General features: G+C 43.9%; 1 protein-coding gene across 1 annotated transcript; it reads right to left on the minus strand.

Annotated features, from left to right (window-relative positions):
• Positions 1–15,879: 15,879 nt before the first annotated feature.
• On the minus strand, positions 15,880–17,905 carry LOC121536087 (putative protein PTGES3L). The gene is made up of 7 exons (XM_041843392.2): positions 17,730–17,905; positions 17,396–17,509; positions 17,204–17,270; positions 16,898–16,999; positions 16,485–16,574; positions 16,343–16,405; positions 15,880–16,213 (listed from the first exon to the last, which is right to left on the minus strand). Exons 1-7 carry the CDS (start codon positions 17,768–17,770, stop codon positions 16,205–16,207), a joined length of 486 nt encoding a protein of 161 aa, XP_041699326.1. The 5' UTR covers positions 17,771–17,905; the 3' UTR covers positions 15,880–16,204.
• Between the last annotated feature and the right edge of the window lie 2,570 nt (positions 17,906–20,475).

Raw genomic sequence — 20,475 nt, forward strand, 5'->3', positions numbered from 1 at the left:
AACTACTATATAATCTGAAACAGGGACAGACAGCAAGGGGAGGCAACAGCAGCATATGCAGCTCTTCCAGAGAGAGGGAGAGAGGGAGTGGAGAATGATGGTGTTTCCTGGGTCCTAGTGCCTTTTCAGTTCAGGTTCAGTCAACTTCTCAAAACCAGACTACCCACTGGGCACACACCGGTTGATTTAACGTTGTTTCCACGTCATTTCAATGAAATGAAGTTGAACCAACGTGGAATAGACATTGAATTGATGTCTGTGACCAGTGGCTAGTGTGTTTTATGACAGAGACAGAGGGAAGGAGGGCAGAATGTGGGAGAGATAGAGATGGAGAGTAAATGCAAATGTCTAACAGTGGGTGCTACAAGTCCATCGTTGATTGTTTAACATTACCAAAAGGTTACAAACTTCTATTAAATCGCATATGAGATTTTAGCTTACGTGCGAGCTGAATAACATAACAACAAGGGAATGTTCTGTCGCAGTAATAAATTGAAGCCTGCCTTGCCAGAGGTAGAGTGGAGGTACGGCATAACCTCTACAGCTTGTTGAACCAGATTTAACATGGATCAAAGCCTTATTCAAACTAGCTCATAATGCCCAAAGTCTACAAAAACAACCCCACGTTGTGAGGTGAACTAATGCATGCTCCAAAACAGGATCAAGGATTTAATCAGACTCATAAGTTCTATAGCAGTGACATAACTGTACTAGGCACTGCTCAGAGTAGGGCATAGGGCAGCTCATGATCCAGGCATTGGGCCCTGGCTTACCACTATAGCGAGTGGTGTTTTACTGAAAGGTGTATTACCTGGAAGCAAGGCTTTAATTAGTAATGAGGGTTATGTTGATACCTGTCTGACTGACAACACCTGGTCAGCACACGAGAATTACATAAAACAGAGGCTATATAATGTAGTACTACACCCTTGTACCTAAGGAAACAATTATATTGTGGATAGTACATTATAGAAGAATTTTGGGCAACAGGATAAATTATTAAAAATAATTCCTTGACAAGAGTTTTCAGACAGCATTAAAGTGCAAAACAGCTGGTTGCCCATGTATTGTTACTTACTTATGAACAATACAACAATATCTGGCTAATACCATAAGCATTGGTGGTGTTATTAGACCTTAATGGGTTGTGCTTTTATATGAAAAGGGCCAGAAAAAAAACTTTACAGAGTGCACACTATACGGGTGCCACCTACTGGTATTAGCAACACACTACATTGTCATGGGATACATTTAAACATGATCAAACAAACTGTAGAATGGTCATGTCAAAGACGATAATGTTCGAATTGCACTCATACTTTCTAAACATGTTGAACTAGATCATTTAAACCATTTACATTATGCTGCTACTTAACTGTTCTATATTTTTTTGCAATTAACCCTTTAACTGAGTGCCAATGTAAAAAATATATTTTTTAGAAACGCTCAATTACACTGACACCAGTGTCTGAATATGTACCTGAGTTTGCGTTTGTACTGTAAATGTGTAGATATCTGTATGATTTGAACCTCAATACGGGGATACAAAGAAAACAAATTCATTGAGGAACATTGGGAAGAGTAGGGAGGGCACGTGAGTGGGAGGGTAGGACACATGCTGGAAGAAAAAAAAACGGAAAAAATATCACTATGACTTGTTGGTAATGTAGATACTAATGCTCTGCTGTAAATTATTGTCTTGTTTTTTATTTTATTTTTTGTTTGTTTTTTTGTCATTTCGACAGAACACATTAAAGCAGCTAATATTTATTTATGTTAACATGAATCAGCTATTCAGCATGTCTACCAACATATTAACTTGTGATCAAATAAATAAACATGACATATATCAAATAAATAAACATTATATATATCAAATAAATAAACTATATATATTTACTGAGTGTACAAAACATTAAGGACACTTCCCGGGATGCTGGCCCATGTTGACTCCAATGCCTCCCACAGTTGTGTGAAGTTAACTGGATGTCCTTTCGGAGGTGGACCATTCTTGATCCATACGGGAAACTATTGAGCGTGGAAAAACCCAGCAGTGTTGCAGTTGTTGACACAAACCGGTGCGCCTGGCACCTACTACCATACCCCGTTCAAAGGCACTTAAACAGTGCTTAATTTGTGAGAGCGAGGGCGGTGGGTATCTTGGGTGCTCTGAGGTACCGGAATAAATGGAGAAAAAAAGTGTCAAACACAACGTAGCAGCCAAGTAGCCTACTGTCTATGGTGATGAAACGGACAGCACTCTCCAAGGTGCTAATTAATTCAAAGCATTTTAGACCTCACTGCAGTATGCTCATATACTTAAGTGTAGCTGCGGGGCTTACACAAGTCCGAATTTCTTATAGCCTAATTTTCTAGACATCAATGTACAGCAACATTTTTAGACGACACTGCAGAACACCCGCCATATGCACACATACTCAGCTGTTGGGCTTACAAGACCCGAATTTCGTATAATTTTCAAGACATCACTGTAGCAGTAGAACAAATATCACAATATCTGAATATAACTTCAAATAAAATTAATCAATGTAGGCTACAGCAGAACACACATATGAAAATATATAGGCCTCCTGCCTATGTGATAATATGAAGCACATATTCAGATTACCTTCACAGCACAGAACAAGTTTGTAAAGGAAAGAAAAACGTCCTACCTTAGTTTTCAAAACCTCCCACAATGACTCTCGCCATGTCAAGTCCATTTAACTACTGAGTCAACTTCTTGCTCAAAGCCATGAGCTGGCATGTGGCTGTGATGTTTAGCCTCCTTCTGAGGCTGTTCTGAAGACTCTGGCTGTAGTGTCTATTTAGTTTTTCAATTTGAGTGTTAACCTGGGTGTCCTCTTTAGCATTGTCTTCAATGCTTGCTGCCACCAAATGTGCCTTGGTTCAGGAATGTTTAAAAACCTTTTTTTCTGAGGGCTCTTTGTTTTGATGCATAGGATTAATTTACTGTACATTCCATCCACTCTTTTGCTAGTTTAATCCCTCCAGTCGATTCCAGACCCAAGCTCCCTACCTTTTTGCATGTTGTGCAGCCCAACATTGAATTCTGCATGACAAGCCAGGGGTTATACGTTTGCTTGTTCTTGAACTGCAAATTGCACCTGCTCCGAGCACTTTGTCGGTGGATACACTGCCCCCCTCCCACCCAGCTCCCAGTCTCCCTATCCCGCTGAGTCTGACTCGCTAGTAGGCCTACAAGCTAGTGGATGATGCTGAACTGGGGGGATTAGCAGCGCTGCTAACTAAGGCATCGCCATCAGGAACAGTTTGCCCCTCACTCCTCTCCTCCGGCACTGATAGTTCTCTGGATCGTTCTGAGTTCGATCCACCATCTTTCTCTGGATTTTGGGCTTGAAACATTTCAAACTCAATTGCCTTTTCTTATCCATTTTTTATTTGGCTTTCCCACGATTCAAATTCAGTAGGGAGACTACTATACTAGGCTATGTGATGTGATTACGTAGGGACCTCTTCACTAGCTGACCACCACTACCAAGACCTGTGTCAAGATCAGTTACTTACCCCACTGGCCCTCCCCATAACATCTACTTTCAAATAAGAGAGCAGTTCTGGAATCAGTGTGGCAGGATAGGATGATTACACAGAAGGATCACCTTGCCTTTACATGATTGTCTTTCTGGGGGGCGGGAGAAATAACGAGGAGGCAACTTGATTTAATGCTGATCGCTTTTATTAGATTGTCTACAGTGCGAACAGTGAAATAATTAATAAATCATGCCACGAGTGGTACCGGATCTGGGCAAATAGGTGCAAGAACAAACAAAGTCAAATCTGAGAGGTGCCGGATCCTGTTCCGGCAGGATCCGGCTCAAATTAAGCACTGCATAAACATTTTGTCTTGCACATTCACCCTCTGAATGGCACATATACACAATCCATGTCTCAATTGTCTCAAGGCTTAAACATCCTTCTTTAACCTGTCACCTCCCCTTCATCTACACTGACTGAAGTGGATTTAACAAGTGACATCAAAAAGGGATCATAGCTTTCACCTGGTCAGTCTATTACATGGAAAGAGCATGTGTCCTTCATGTTTTGTACACTCATTGTATAAATTTTTTATTGTGGAAAGTTTGCTGTTACTTACAACAGTCATGCTAATCACATTAGCGCACGTTAGCTCAACCATCCCATATACGGGACACTGGTTTAACAAATCAAAAAATATGTTATATTTGAGATTCTTCAAATAGCCACCCTTTGCCTTGATGACAGCTTTGCACACTCTTGGCATTCTCTCAACCAGCTTCATGAGGTAGTCACCTGGAAAGCATTTCAATTAGCAGGTGTGCCTTCTTAAAAGTTAATTTGTGGAATTTCTTTCCTTCTTAATGCGTTTGAGCCAATCAGTTGTGTTGTGACAAGGTAGGGGGGTATACGGGGGGGGGGGTATACAGAAGATAGTCCTATTTGGTAAAAGACCAAGTCCATATTAAGGCAAGAACAGCTCAAATAAGCAAAGAGAAACGACAGTCCATCATCACTTTGAACATTTCATGAACTTTGAAAGCTTCTTCAAGTGAATCAGGCCTTCATGGTCGAATTGCTGCAAAGAAACCACTACTAAAGGACACCAATAAGAAGAAGAGACTTTGCTTGGGCCAAGAAACACGAGCAATGGACATTAGATGGGTGGAAATTTGTCCTTGGGTCTGGAGTCCAAATTGGAGATTTCTGGTTCCAACCGTCGTGTCTTTGTGAGACGCGGTGTGGATGAATGGGGCGGCGCACAATTGGCCCAGCGTCGTCCAAGGTAGGGGAGGGTTTGGCCGGCAGGGATGGCGTTTGCAATGCCAGGGTTGTGGGTTCGATTCCCATGGGGGGCCAGTATGAAAAAAATAAAAATAATGTATGCACTCACTAACTGTAAGTCGCTCTGGATAAGAGCGTCTGCTAAATGACTAAAATGTAAATGTAAATGTATCTCTACATGTTTATTTCCCACCGTAAAGCATGGAGGAGGAGGTTTTATGGTGTGGGGGTGCTTTGCTGGTGACACTGTGTGATTTATTTAAAATTCAAGCCACACTTCACCAGCATGGCTACCACAGCATTCTGCAGCGATACGCCATCCCATCTGGTTTGGGCTTAGTGGGACTAAAATTTGTTTTTCAACAGGACAATGACCCAACACACCTCCAGGCTGTGTAAGGGCTATTTGACCAAGAAGGAGAGTGATGGAGTGCTGCATCAGATGACCTGGCCTCCACAATCCCCCAACCTCAACCTCAACCCAATTGAGATGGTTTGGGATGAGTCGGACCGCAGAGTAAAGGAAAAGCAGCCAACAAGTGCTCAGCATATGTGAGAACTCCTTCAAGACTGTTGGAAAAGCATTGCAGGTGAAGCTGGTTGAGAGAATGCCAAGAATGTGCAAAGCTGTCATCAAGGCAAAGGGTGGCTATTTGAAGAATCTCAAATCTCAAATATATTTATATGTTTAACACCTTTTTGGTTACTACATGATTCCATATGTGTTATTTCATAGTTTTGATGTCTTCATTATTATTCGACAATGTAGAAAATAGTAAAAATAAAGAAAAACCCTGGAATGAGTAGGTGTGTCCAAACCTTTGACTGGTAGTGAAAAATGTATGCACTCACTAACTGTAAGTCGCTCTGGATAAGAGCGTCTGCTAAATGACTAAAATGTAAATGTAGTGTATATATATATATATATATATATATATATATATATTGTGACGTCACGAGAGGCTACACAGCTTTCAGCGGGATTGCTCAAGTAGTGCAAGGAGACCAGGTTCAACCAAAACAAGGATTTTATTAAAGGTCTTGGGAAACTAACGAAAGTATAACACAATTCTGTTCTCTGGTGGCTCTTAAGGGTTAACAGTTCAGGGATGTCTCTTCCACATCCAAAATCATAACTCTCCCTCGCTCAAATAACTTTTCCCCAGCCTTACTGTATTCCACGTTGCAGCTAGTGGCCAACCCAGCAAAACGTCCTTCCAAAATCCCACACGTATTTCCACAGGTGCATATATCCAAAGGTGAGTATTTCCCAAAGGTAAGTATCTCCAAATCCTTATATTCCTCATGGAAGTGGACGTGCAGCACTCTTGTCCTCCCGAGAGCCCAGCTTGGAGACTGTGTTACTTCACAACCCAAACCTTCAGCTCATCAGCTCCTGATTGGTTTCAGCTGCGTGGGAAGATTGGCCATAGAGGGTTGGAGTTCCCCGACCATACCAGCAGATGGAGCCATAGCTGTCTGGGTTTGCAGCCATCTCAGGGGGGATGTAACGTCCCTCCAGGACACAGCCTCTCGTGACATCACACATCCCCCTCCTCGGGACCGACGTCCTCGTCGGGGTAAAGGCAGCGAAGAAGGCATCACGCCGGGAGAGGGCGTCCGCATTGCCGTGGTGCTTGCCAGCCCTGTGGACAACAGAAAAGTTAAACGGTTGCAAGCTCAAAAACCATCTGGTTACTCTACTGTTTGATTCCTTGTTCTTGGCCATCCACTGCAGAGGGGCGTGATCAGATACCACCATGAAACGTCGGCCCAGGAGATAGAACCGAAGGGACTCCAGGGCCCAGACTACAGCCAGACATTCTTTCTCCACCGTTGAATAGTTCTTCTCTCTTGGAAGTAACTTTCTGCTTAGGTAGAGAATGGGATGTTCTTCACCGTCATGTGCCTGGGTGAGGACAGCACCCAGACCCACCTCCGAAGCATCCGCTTGGACAATGAATTCCTTCTTGAAGTCTGGTGCCACCAGGATCGGACTGGAGCAGAGTGCTCGCTTCAGGTTGAGGAAAGCCGCCTCCGCCGCAGGGTTCCACTTCACCATTCGTGAGTGGCGTTTGGTCGTCAGCTCCGTCAACGGTGCAGCTATGGTAGCAAAATCTGCAATAAAGCGTCTATAGTAGCCAGCGAGGCCCAAAAATGACCTTACTTGCTTCTTGTTGATGGGCTGCGGCCAGTCCTGTATGGCCCGCAGTTTGGCTTCCTGTGGTTTGACCAACCCCGCCCAATGGTGTACCCCAGGTAGTTTGTCTCACTGAAGGCCACCTTGCACTTCTTCGGGTTTGCCGTGAGCCCTGCTTCCCTGAGCGAATCCAGCACCGCTTGTACCCGGGGTAGGTGGCTGGCCCAATCCTGACTTTGTATAACAACATCATCCAAATAAGCCGCTGCGTACCTCTTGTGGGGCGCAAGGACTCGATCCATCAGGCGTTGGAACGTGGCAGGTGCCCCGTGGAGACCAAACGGAAGTCGGGTATACTGGTAGAGCCCCTCCGGGGTGGCAAAGGCTGTCTTCTCCTTAGACGCCGGGGTCAAGGGCACCTGCCAGTAGCCTTTTGTGAGATCAAGAGTGGTTAGGAAACGAGCATGCCCCCAAGGAGTCTATTAAATCATCGACACGAGGCATTGGGTATGCATCAAATTCAGACACTTCATTCAACTTCCGATAGTCATTACAAAATCGTACTGAACCGTCTGGCTTGGGAACTAGTACGATGGGACTTGCCCAGGCACTGTGGGACTCTTCGATTACTCCCAACTCCCGCATCTTCCTTACCTCCTTCTGTATAACCACTTTACGAGCCTCTGGCACGCGGTACGGGCGCTGGTTTACCGTTCGGCCAGGCATGGTGCGGATCTCATGTTGGACCACCTCTGTGTGACCGGGAAGGGAGGAGAAGACATCCTGGTTCTGCTCCACGAGTTCCAGGGCCATCTGTCGTTGATGTGGGGACAGATTTGGACCCAGCTGAACCTCTTCTCGCGCCGGTTCCTGGGTCTCTGTGGGGGGTAGAGAGCTGAACAGCGCCTCTCTGGCGTGCCACTTCTTTAAAAGGTTAACATGATAAATCTGCTCAGTTTTCCTTTTATCTGGTTGCCTCACCTTGTAGTTTACTTCTCCCATGCGTTCAATGACCTCATATGGTCCTTGCCAGGTTGCCAGGAATTTGCACTCAACGGTTGGCACCAGGACCAGCACTCTGTCCCCCCGGCTTAAACTCCCTGGGTTGAGCAGATCTGTTGTAGGAGGCTTGCTGTTGCCGCTGACTGGCCTCCAGGTGTTCCCGCATCATGGGATAGATGGCCTTCATTCTCTCCCCTCATAGCCCCTACATGGTCGATCAGTGTCCGCTGTTGGCATGGCTGCTCCTCCCAGGCCTCCTTGGCGATGTCGAGCAGTCCTCTGGGTCTGTAGGAAAGCAAGAGCTCAAAGGGTGAAAAACCAGTAGAAGACTGAGGTACCTCTCTCACCGCAAATAATATGTATGGTAACAGCTGATCCCAGTTGCGCCCATCTTCCCCTACCGCTTTCCGCAGCATGGATTTTAGTGTTTTGTTAAAACGTTCGACTAGGCCATCTGTCTGGGGGTGGTAGACCGAGGTTCTCAGCTGTTTGATTTTCAGTAAAGCACAGAGTTCTTTCATCACCCCTGGACATGAACGGAGTCCCTTGGTCCGTCAATATCTCTTTGGGATTCCCAGACTAGTTGAGAGACGGAACAGCTCCTTGGCGATTTGTCTGGATGTAGCCTTCCTCAGCGGAATGGCCTCCGGGTACCGGGACGCATAGTCCAGAATGACCAGAATGTATTGATGTCCCCTGGCACTTTTCGGTAAGGGCCCGACTATGTCTAATCCAATCCTCTCAAAAGGAGTTTCGATAATGGGCAAGGGAATGAGCGGGTTTCTATATGTGGGCTTTGGCGCAACCTGCTGACACTCAGGGCAACTACGGCAGTAGTTCTCTATCTCTTTGTGTACTCCTGGCCAAAAGAAACGTTGCATGATTCTTTCCTTAGTCTTCTCTACCCCCAAGTGGGCCCCTAGCGGTGTGTGTGGGCTAGGTTGAGTACTGTGGCCCGATAGGGCTGTGGCACGAGGAGCTGTTCATGCACTTCCTCATTTTTCTTGACTATCTGATATACTAACCCCCGGTTTACTGCGAAATGGGGGTAAGTAGGGGTTGTCTTATCACCTAACACTACACCTTCTAATACCTGCACATTTCTTAAGGCATTTGCAAGAGTCGGATCTTGTAATTGAGCCGTACCATACTGGCCTGTGAGAGGGGGAAGCTCTTGGGTGCCTGGGACGTCTTCTTCACTGGAGAACGGAGCACTTTCCTGGGCTGCGTTCTCTTCTCCCGTATCCGGACCAGTCTCGGTGTCGGTCTGGGCACCTGCCATCCCTATCAGAGCCCGGGCGGGAGTGAGTAACTCGGAGGATTGCACCGGAGCCTTCCCAGGATGAGTCTTGCCTCTCCGTTTCCGAGGTACTCGGGTTATCCTCTCCTGAGACTCTCTCCAGAGTGGGTAAAAGGCTGGGCAGTCTCGTCCCAATTAGGACAGGGACGGGGAGGGAATCAACCACCCCCGCCGTCGTGTGTATGGTTCCCCGTGTGCTGGTCATTGTAAGTTCAGTAATGGGGTATTCTCTGGTGTCCCCATGGACACAGGAAACTGGGAGGACTTTCCCCGGGGTCAGACACGTTGGGCCCACCAAATCCTTACGCACCAGGGTGGCCCGGCTACCAGAATCCAGTAAGGCCTCCACATCATGGTGATTCACAGTTACCGGGCAGGTGGGGGGTCGATCTGGGCCGCCATCTACGACTCCCAAGAGCGAGGCAACACGGTGTGTGGGTGCTGAGCTGGAGGACTCCGCAGTGGGCATAGGTTCATCGGCTGGTTTCCCACACTGCCAGGAGATATGTCCCATCTCCCCACACCGGTAACACTGTCGAGTTTCCCCCTCCTGGTGTACTCTTCTTGGACCTGCCTGGTTTCTGGCTCCCCCTGGAGCCGGGATAAGTCCTGACGTGGCTGGGTTCGAGACCTTGGGGTCCTTTGGACGGGTTCTTCCCCATTTGTGGTGGGGCCGCCCTCCTGGGGTCTTTTTCGGGAAGCATTCAGCATCTCCGCTGCGGCCTGGTACTTTTCCACAGCTTCCACGGTCAGATCAGCCGTGGTCAAGGCCTGTTGACTGATGAACCGTTTTGCCTCATAAGGCAGGGGCGCGTAGGTAACGATCCACCACAACGGCCTCCACCACCGCCGCTGCTGTATTCCTCTGCGGATCCAGCCATTTCCTTGCGATTCGGACAAGTTCATGCATCTGCGCCCGAGGAGGTTGGTCTGGTTGGAAGGTCCAGCTGTGAAAGCGCTGGGCCATACCAAACTTTGTGAGTCCATATCTGCTGAGGATCTCAGACTTCAGGGCATCATAGTCAGTAACCTGGTCAGGGCCCAGGTCCCGGACAGCATTCAGCGATTCCCCGGTTAGAAAGGGGGCTAACAGACCAACCCACTGTTGCTTGGGCCAGGCTTCCCTAGTGGCCGTGGCCTCAAATGCATGCAGGTATGCCTCAATGTCATCGGTAGCTCCCATCTTAGATATAAAGTCACTTGCCTTTATTGGGCGGGTATTTTGGACAACCCTCTGTCTCTGCAACTGCAATTCCTCTGCCTTCAGAAGGTTGGCTTTCTTTTGCTCCTCCAAGAGAGCCACGTTTGCTTGCATCTGGGCGTGCTGGCCAGCAACAAGGGGCTTTCAATATGTCCTCCATTTCAGTCGGCGGGGGAGCCTACGGCCAACTTGGAAAACTGGGTGATCAAACCTTCGATATCCTCCTCTGACATGCACTATTAACGCTTGAGCGTGCCCGTGTTCTCCACCATCTGTGACGTCACGAGAGGCTACACAGCTTTCAGCGGGATTGCTCAAGTAGTGCAAGGAGACCAGGTTCAACCAAAACAAGGATTTTATTAAAGGTCTTGGGAAACTAACGAAAGTATAACACAATTCTGTTCTCTGGTGGCTCTTAAGGGTTAACAGTTCAGGGATGTCTCTTCCACATCCAAAATCATAACTCTCCCTCGCTCAAATAACTTTTCCCCAGCCTTACTGTATTCCACGTTGCAGCTAGTGGCCAACCCAGCAAAACGTCCTTCCAAAATCCCACACGTATTTCCACAGGTGCATATATCCAAAGGTGAGTATTTCCCAAAGGTAAGTATCTCCAAATCCTTATATTCCTCATGGAAGTGGACGTGCAGCACTCTTGTCCTCCCGAGAGCCCAGCTTGGAGACTGTGTTACTTCACAACCCAAACCTTCAGCTCATCAGCTCCTGATTGGTTTCAGCTGCGTGGGAAGATTGGCCATAGAGGGTTGGAGTTCCCGACCATACCAGCAGATGGAGCCATAGCTGTCTGGGTTTGCAGCCATCTCAGGGGGATGTAACGTCCCTCCAGGACACAGCCTCTCGTGACATCACAATATATATATATACTGCTCAAAAAAATAAAGGGAACACTAAAATAACACATCCTAGATCTGAATGAATGAAATAATCTTATTAAATACTTTTTTCTTTACATAGTTGAATGTGCTGACAACAAAATCACACAAAAATTATCAATGGAAATCAAATGTATCAACCCATGAAGGTCTGGATTTGGAGTCACCCTCAAAATTAAAGTGGAAAACCACATACAGGCTGATCCAACTTTGATGTAATGTCCTTAAAACAAGTCAAAATGAGGCTCAGTAGTGTGTGTGGCCTCCACGTGCCTGTATGACCTCCCTACAACGCCTGGGCATGCTCCTGATGAGGTGGCGGATGGTCTCCTGAGGGATCTCCTCCCAGACCTGGACTAAAGCATCCGCCAACTCCTGGACAGTCTGTGGTGCAACGTGGCATTGGTGGATGGAGCGAGACATGATGTCCCAGATGTGCTCAATTGAATTCAGGTCTGGGGAACGGGCAGGCCAGTCCATAGCATCAATGCCTTCCTCTTGCAGGAACTGCTGACACACTCCAGCCACATGAGGTCTAGCATTGTCTTGCATTAGGAGGAACCCAGGGCCAACCGCACCAGCATATGGTCTCACAAGGGGTCTGAGGATCTCATCTCGGTACCTAATGGCAGTCAGACTACCTCTGGCGAGCACATGGAGGGCTGTGCGGCCCCCCAAAGAAATGCCACCCCACACCATGACTGATCCACCGCCAAACCGGTCATGCTGGAGGATGTTGCAGGCAGCAGAACGTTCTCCACGGCGTCTCCAGACTATGTCACGTCTGTCACATGTGCTCAGTGTGAACCTGCTTTCATCTGTGAAGAGCCCAGGGCGCCAGTGGCGAATTTGCCAATCTTGGTGTTCTCTGGCAAATGCCAAACGTCCTGCACGGTGTTGGGCTGTAAGCACAACCCCCGCCTGTGGACGTCGGGCCCTCATACCACCCTCATGGAGTCTGTTTCTGATCGTTTGAGCAGACACATGCACATTTGTGGCCTGCTGGAGGTCATTTTGTAGGGCTCTGGCAGTGCTCCTCCTGCTCCCCCTTGCACAAAGGCGGAGGTAGCAGTCCTGCTGCTGGGTTGTTGCCCTCCTACGGCCTCCTCCATGTCTCCTGATGTACTGGCCTGTCTCCTGGTAGCGCCTCCATGCTCTGGACACTATGCTGACAGACACAGCAAACCTTCTTGCCACAGCTCGCATTGATGTGCCATCCTGGATGAGCTGCACTATCTGAGCCACTTGTGTGGGTTGTAGACTCCGTCTCATGCTACCACTAGAGTGAAAGCACCGCCAGCATTCAAAAGTGACCAAAACATCAGCCAGGAAGCATAGGAACTGAGAAGTGGTCTGTGGTCACCACCTGCAAAACCAGTCCTTTATTGGGGGTGTCTTGCTAATTGCCTATAATTTCCACCTGTTGTCTATTCCATTTGCACAACAGCATGTGAAATTTATTGTCAATCAGTGTTGCTTCCTAAGTGGACAGTTTGATTTCACAGAAGTGTGATTGAGTTACATTGTGTTGTTTAAGTGTTCCCTTTATTTTGTTGAGCAGTGTTTATATATATATATATATATATATATATATATATATATATACAGTGGGGGAAAAAAGTATTTAGTCAGCCACCAATTGTGCAAGTTTTCCCACTTAAAAAGATGAGAGAGGCCTGTAATTTTCATCATAGGTACACGTCAACTATGACAGACAAATTGAGGAAAATAAATAAAAAAAATCACATTGTAGGATTTTTAATGAATTTATTTGCAAATTATGGTGGAAAATAAGTATTTGGTCACCTACAAACAAGCAAGATTTCTGGCTCTCACAGACCTGTAACTTCTTCTTTAAGAGGCTCCTCTGTCCTCCACTCGTTACCTGTATTAATGGCACCTGTTTGAACTTGTTATCAGTATAAAAGACACCTGTCCACAACCTCAAACAGTCACACTCCAAACTCCACTATGGCCAAGACCAAAGAGCTGTCAAAGGACACCAGAAACAAAATTGTAGACCTGCACCAGGCTGGGAAGACTGAATCTGCAATAGGTAAGCAGCTTGGTTTGAAGAAATCAGGATGACTGATCCGTGTAAAGGAAAGAATGAATGGGGCCATGTATCGTGAGATTTTGAGTGAAAACCTCCTTCCATCAGCAAGGGCATTGAAGATGAAATGTGGCTGGGTCTTTCAGCATGACAATGATCCCAAACACACCGCCCGGGCAACGAAGGAGTGGCTTCGTAAGAAGCATTTCAAGGTCTCCAGATCTCAACCCCATAGAAAATCTTTGGAGGGAGTTGAAAGTCTGTGTTGCCCAGCGACAGCCCCAAAACATCACTGCTCTAGAGGAGATCTGCATGGAGGAATGGGCCAAAATACCAGCAACAGTGTGTGAAAACCTTGTGCAGACTTACAGAAAACGTTTGACCTGTGTCATTGCCAACAAAGGGTATATAACAAAGTATTGAGAAACTTTTGTTATTGACCAAATACTTATTTTCCACCATCATTTGCAAATAAATTCATTAAAAATCCTACAATGTGATTTTCTGGATTTTTTTTCTTCTCATTTTGTCTGTCATAGTTGACGTGTACCTATGATGAAAATTACAGGCCTCTCTCATCTTTTTAAGTTGGAGAACTTGCACAATTGGTGGCTGACTAAATACTTTTTTCCCCCACTGTGTATATATATATATATATATATATATATATATTTAAACATGCAATTACAGCAATACTATTTTGCAAAGATTAAGTATAGATTGTAATTAGTAACCTAAGTTATATTTGTTTTATAGTCATGGAATAGCAATGGGAGCATTTATAAATAGGAGCTTTTATCTTGAAGGATTTGTATTTACATAACCCAGAAGTATTTTGAAGACGTCACTAATGCTGCCAACTTACCCTGTCAGACAAGCTGCATTGACAACCTGTAGGCCAAGGGATCACAAAAGTAGACAAAGTTTTAGGTTTTCAGTTATAGCGTTACAGGGTGAGATACAGGATATGGGTTGCATTTCAATTGAGATGATTAAGTAAATTACTGCAATACCTGTTTGTGCATTCATTTAATTGATATAGGCTTATACTTCTGTGGCTGTTAAATAGACACTGAATAAAAATATCAACGCAACATGCAACAATTTCAAAGATTTTACTGAGTTACAGTTCATATAAGGAAATCAGTAAATTCAAATAAATTCATTAGGCCCTAATTTATGGATTTCACATGACTGACAATACAGATATGCATCTGTTGGTCAAAGATACCTTAAAAAAAAGTAAGGGGATGGATCAGAAAACCAGTCAGTGTCTGGTGAGACCACCATTTGCCTCATGCAGTGCTACACATGTCCTTCGCATAGAGTTGATCAGGCTGTTGAGTGTGGCCTGTGGAATGTTGTCCCACTCCTCTTCAATGGCTGTGCGAAGTTGCTGGAGATTGGCGGGAACTGGAACACCCTTTCTTACACGTCGATCCAGAGCATTCCAAACAGCTCAATGGGTGACATGTCTGGTGAGTATGTAGGCCATGGAAGAATTGGGACATTTTCAGCATCCAGGAATTGTGTACAGATCCTTGAAACATGGGGCCATGCATTATCATGCTGAAACATGAGGTGATGGCGGCGGATGAATGGCACAACAATGGGCCTCAGGATCTCATCAAAGTATCTCTGTGCATTCAAATTGCCATCGATAAAATGTAATTGTGTTCATTGTACATAGCTTATGCCTGCCCATACCATAACTCCACCGCCACCATGGGGCGCTCTGTTCACAACGTTGACATCAGCAAACTGCTCGCCCACACGACGCCATACACGATGTCTGCCATCTGCCTGGTACAGTTGAAACCCGGGATTCATCAGTGAAGAGCACACTTCTTCAGCGTGCCAGTGGCCATCAAAGTTGAGCATTTGCCCACTGAAGTCGGTTACGACGCCGAACAGCAGTCAGGTCTATGCCCTGGTGAGGACGACGAGCACGCAGATGAGCTTCCCTGAGACGGTTTCTGACAGTTTGTACAGGAATCCTTTGGTTGTGCAAACCCACAGTTTCATCAGCTGTCCGGATGGGTCGTCTCAGACCATCCCGCATGTGTGGGCTGGCGTGGTTACACGTGGTCTGCGGTTGTGAGGCCGGTTGCATGTACTGCCAAATTCTCTATAACGATATTGGAGACGGATTATGGTAGAGAAATGAACATTCAATTATCTGGAAACATCTCTGGTGGACATTCCTGCAGTCAGCATGCCAATTGCAAGCTCCCTCAAAACTCGAGACATCTGTGGTATTGTGTTGTGTGACAAAACTGCACATTCTAGAGTGGCCTTTTATTGTCCCCAGCACAAGGTGCACCTGTGTAATGATCATGCTGTTTAATCAGCTTCTTGATATGCCACACCTGTCAGGTGGATGGATTATCTTGGCAAATGATAAATGCTCACTAACAGGGATGTAAACAAATGTGTGCACAAAATTTTAGATAAATAAGCTTTTTGTGTATATGGAACATTTCTGGGGACTTTTATTACAGCTCATAAAACATGGGACCAACATTTTACATGTTGCGTTTATATTTTATTCAGTCTACTTAAGCGATTACATATCAGAAAAGTAGAAACAAGACTTCAGTTGATTTAATAAATAACATTCAATTGAAAGTTCTGCAAATTACACAGACAACAGTACCAGGAAAAGTACCTAGCAATTCAATATATTAATTCACATTGCATTCATAGCAATAATCAATAAATACACAAATAGATCAACATGACATGATCTTTGATGAGTCTTCATCAGCGATTTTCAATGCACATCAAACTGTCCAAGCTCTCTTCAGAAAAGGGTTCAATCACTCTGTGGAGAGAGGAAACAACTAATTTTATAAACTTCATCATTTTCTTTACTTGCTGACGAGTCAGGGGTAATATGTCTCTAATGACTGTTGTGAAATGCGAATTGGAGGTGGATTCTTGCTGTACTAACCAGATCATCAAGATCATCCATCGCAGGTGGCCCTCCTTTCTTGTTCCCCATATCCTGAACCATCTAAAATGGAAAACCATGAATTTAAGTCACACTTTCAAACATAGACATAGAGTAACCCATTTGGCAGAGTTACACTTACGTCAAAATATTGCTCGTACTCCGCCATTCCCTCATCCTCTTCGTTCGCCCAGTCTCTCCAGTTATCAAAGTCTACAGCCATCCAATTTGGCTACACGGGACAGAATAATGATAGGAGAGAGAACATGTTGATATACATTCTGTCAGATAGAAGGTAGATTCTGTAATTTGACTATCATAGTGTAGCATTGTGACTTTCTGCTTTCAGAAGTCAACAATAACAACATTTGAATCAGCCAAGACTATTGGCTCTTTCCAGTCTGAGCATGCCCCAAGGGAGGGCACAAACAGTCTTTGTCACCCCACTGTTCATGATGATGTCCTATTGCTGAGTCTACCTTTAACACATGAAGCATTAGTCTACCCTTACAATGCTCTTCACTATTCTAAGCAGAAGATCAAATGTTCCAGTACCTTGAGATCGGCATCTTTCTGAAGACGAGGCCATGCTACATTTTCTTTAGCCTTCCTAATCAAGATGTGGATACTGCGGTCATAGACTTTCACTTGGGAGTCCTGTTAGATAAATAGACAAAGCTTACTTGTAGCATTATTTACTACAGTATCCATAATGCTCTGTAACTTGTATCCATTTTATTTATACATTACCGTGCTGAACATTGAAGCATGCTGCATATTTATACATCTTTACAACTGTTACCTGTGTTAATTGTGAGAAGCAAATTAACTTTGATATGATAGAGAAATGTGAATACTTACGAATTTAATGACTTTGTCATAGAAGTAAATGTGATTGTAGATGCTGTTGTCATCAACGTCTTTACAACTGTCATGGACACAAATCCAGAGACAAACAATGTTATTAAACGTAGGCTACTTAGATACTATTTATTTAGACTAACAATTTGCTAGATCACGCACACTTCAGGGTTGCAAATTAATCAAACTCACCTTAAAACTATAAAGGTATCCTGAATATCAACCTCAACATCCTTGGGGTTTTGCACCATGAAATTAATGATGAGGTATTTTTTCCGGTCATACCATAGAGTCCGTGCTCCTTGACTATTGTTAGAAACAGGGAAAACATCATGAATTAATTGTTATATTGCATTTGTTAACACACTAATCACTAAATACCATGTTATTATCATTATCATGTATCATTCAACATATTTACAAGTGATCTACCGACTCGGGTAAAAGACCTGGAAACTCAATTTTACAGTGGTAGGGTGTAGACCTAATCTGTCAAATTAGAAAACGGCTTCACATGAATACATACCACTCCTCTGGTCTGGGAAGGTTTTTCGGTAACATGGCCATCTTGTTGGTTCTTTGTTGATTCTACGGAGATAATATGCTCTTGGACGTGTATTGTTCTTTTGTGGTTGACTGAGAGAGCAAGTGGCCTACTCAGAATTGTTAGCAGCCTATTTGTTAGGACCTGCACTATTTTTAGGTCAGATGCTATCAGCTGCTAGGGCTACATATCTCTCCCCCCTTCCCTATAGGCTGTAGTGGAACTCTCTGGAAAGAAGGGACATTTTCAGTTTTCACTCCAGGACCACCCAACCTTCTGTGAACTCAAGAGGATGGGGGAGGGAGAGGAAAGTTTGCCAGAAGACAGACAGAAACTGAAAGCTGCTTAATTTTTTTTTTTTTAAGATCGTATTTTATTTTTGTAAACAATACAAAACATACACACAAACGACATCACACAAACATCAACTACATCACCCCTGCCCAGACCCACATGCTCACACCCCCATCTCCTGCATCAATCTCAGGCACATGGCCTCAAACTGCACCATTTTATTTCTGTGATATTGGTTCTTGAAGAATAAGTTACATTTTCTTCTATGTTGTTATAACGTTCTTAACTATGAAGTTGTTAATGTTCTTAGCTTAATCCGTTGAAAATAGACACATGAAAAGATTCTGGGGATGAGCATGCGCATCTTCAATATGTACCCATGGTTCCGCTTTAGAGCATTTAACTATGTCGCAAGTAAATGCCTTGGGTGGCGAGTTGATACAATTCCAAGTCTGGAAGGTTAAAACCACCCTCAGACTTAGGAAGTGTAAAAACGTTCCTTTTTATTCTATGAATTTTATTTGCCCATATAGTCTTATGACCGACTATACTTTAAAATAATGTATTCGGTGGAGTAGTTGGTATTATTGAGAATAAGTATAAAAACGTAACGTGTGCGCTGTGAGTCGGGAAGCAAGTACAGGGAGTGAATATTTAATACATTAACAGAACACGAACAACGCACAGAAATGAAACCGTAACAGAAACAGAGTCAATAACACCTGAGGAATGAACCAAGGGGAGTGACAGATATAGGGAAATTAATCAGGTAGGTGATGGAGTCCAGGTGAGTCTGATGAGGCGCTGGCACGCATAACGATGGTGACAGGTGTGCGTAATAAAGAGCAGCCTGGTGACCTCGAGGCCGGAGAGGGAGTATACGTGACAAATAACTTTGGGAGCCATGCCATTCTGATTTATGGGAAGATTGTTCAATTTAATTTGGTCTGCTTTCATATTGTTGAGTAATGGGATAAAGTTATCTTTATATATTTGTTATTTGTTGTCACTTATTAAACATATTAAGTATTTGATATTTTGTGGTCCACTTAAAGGATTGCTGTAGATCATGAGGTATTATTTTTCCTATTGCCATTATTTCTCGGTTTTCCACGTTAATTTGATATCCTGAGATTTTAGATTATTCTGAAAATATTATTTAGCAGGGGGGCATTGAGTTTTCAAAATTTGTCAGGTATATCAGGAGATCGTCTGCAAATAAGTTTAGTTTATATTAATGTTTACCAATACTGATACCTGGTACGTTTGGGTCCTGTCTAATTCTTTCTGCAAGCGGTTCAATTGCCAGTGCAAACAGGAGGGGAGAGAAAGAATATCCCTATCTTGGACCCCGTTCTAAAGCAATTTCATTCGATAGTGTATTATTTGTTATTATATTTTTATTAGATGTATTATTTCAGATGGAAAGTTGAAAGCTTCCAAAGTTTTGAATAGAAAAGGCCATTCAAGACAGTCGGCAACAACAGCCAGTATTGATAAATCTATATCTTGTTTTTTAACTTATTGTATTCAACTGAAACATGTTCTTGTATTTGTTTGTAAGTGTATATTTGTAGTAAACCCTGTTTGATTGATATGTATCAAGGCTGGTAAAACTTTTGCAATTTGATTGCTTATGAGCTTTGTTATTTTATTGTCACAATTTATTAAACTTATGGGTCTGTAATCAGTAGGGGACTCTCTAGATTTTCCTTGTTTTAATATAACTGAAATAATTGTTTGATACGTGGAACTAGGAAGCACTGAATTGAGTGACATGTGTTGTCATTTGTGTAAATAGGGGTGCTACTTTTCCCAAAAATGTTAAATAGAATTCTGTAAGAAAGCTGTCCATTCCTGGTGCTTTTCTCCATGCAAATGTTTTAAGTGTCTAATATTTATTTTGGGGTGATCTCTGTTTTTTTTTTGTCTGCTGATAATTGCTTCAGGGTTGTTGAGTCTAAGAAGACTGTAGCATCAGTCCCACTGTTTATTCTAATTTATATAGATTTTCATAGAAGCGCTAAACATTTTCATTAATCGCGTTGTTTCTAATTAACACGTCTGTATCCTTATCTTTTAAGATTATAACTGGTTTGGCGTGTATTTGTTTTGTGAGCCCTGTGAGATGTTTACCAGGTTTATTTGCCATTAAGTACTATGCTTTATTTGTGTTTAACCTGTAGTTGATGGCTCTCTTCTAAAAGTTAAATATCATATTCCTGCATAAGTTCAGAAATTTCATTTCTTATTGGCAGATTCCTTTTACTGCAATTTTGAAATAGGGTTGAAGAACAACATTATCTTATTGTAAATGTGCTTATTATTGGTCAGAATTGGAATACAAATATACTCAAAGTTGTGGAAGAAACTAAAGTCACACCTGAGGCCTACAACATTTGGGAAATTCATTTCAGAATATCACATATTTATA

The sequence above is a fragment of the Coregonus clupeaformis genome, chromosome 2 (assembly GCF_020615455.1).
Source record: "Coregonus clupeaformis isolate EN_2021a chromosome 2, ASM2061545v1, whole genome shotgun sequence".
Lineage (NCBI taxonomy): Eukaryota > Metazoa > Chordata > Actinopteri > Salmoniformes > Salmonidae > Coregonus > Coregonus clupeaformis.

Coding starts and splice junctions, on each gene's coding strand:
- LOC121536087 (XM_041843392.2), bottom strand. CDS start 17,770: ATGGCCATGTTACCGAAAAACCTTCCCAGACCAGAGGAGTG. Junction 17,271..17,395: donor GATACCTTTATAGTTTTAAG/GTGAGTTTGATT, acceptor TGTCCATGACAG/TTGTAAAGACGTTGATGACA. Junction 16,406..16,484: donor AGTACGAGCAATATTTTGAC/GTAAGTGTAACT, acceptor TTTCCATTTTAG/ATGGTTCAGGATATGGGGAA.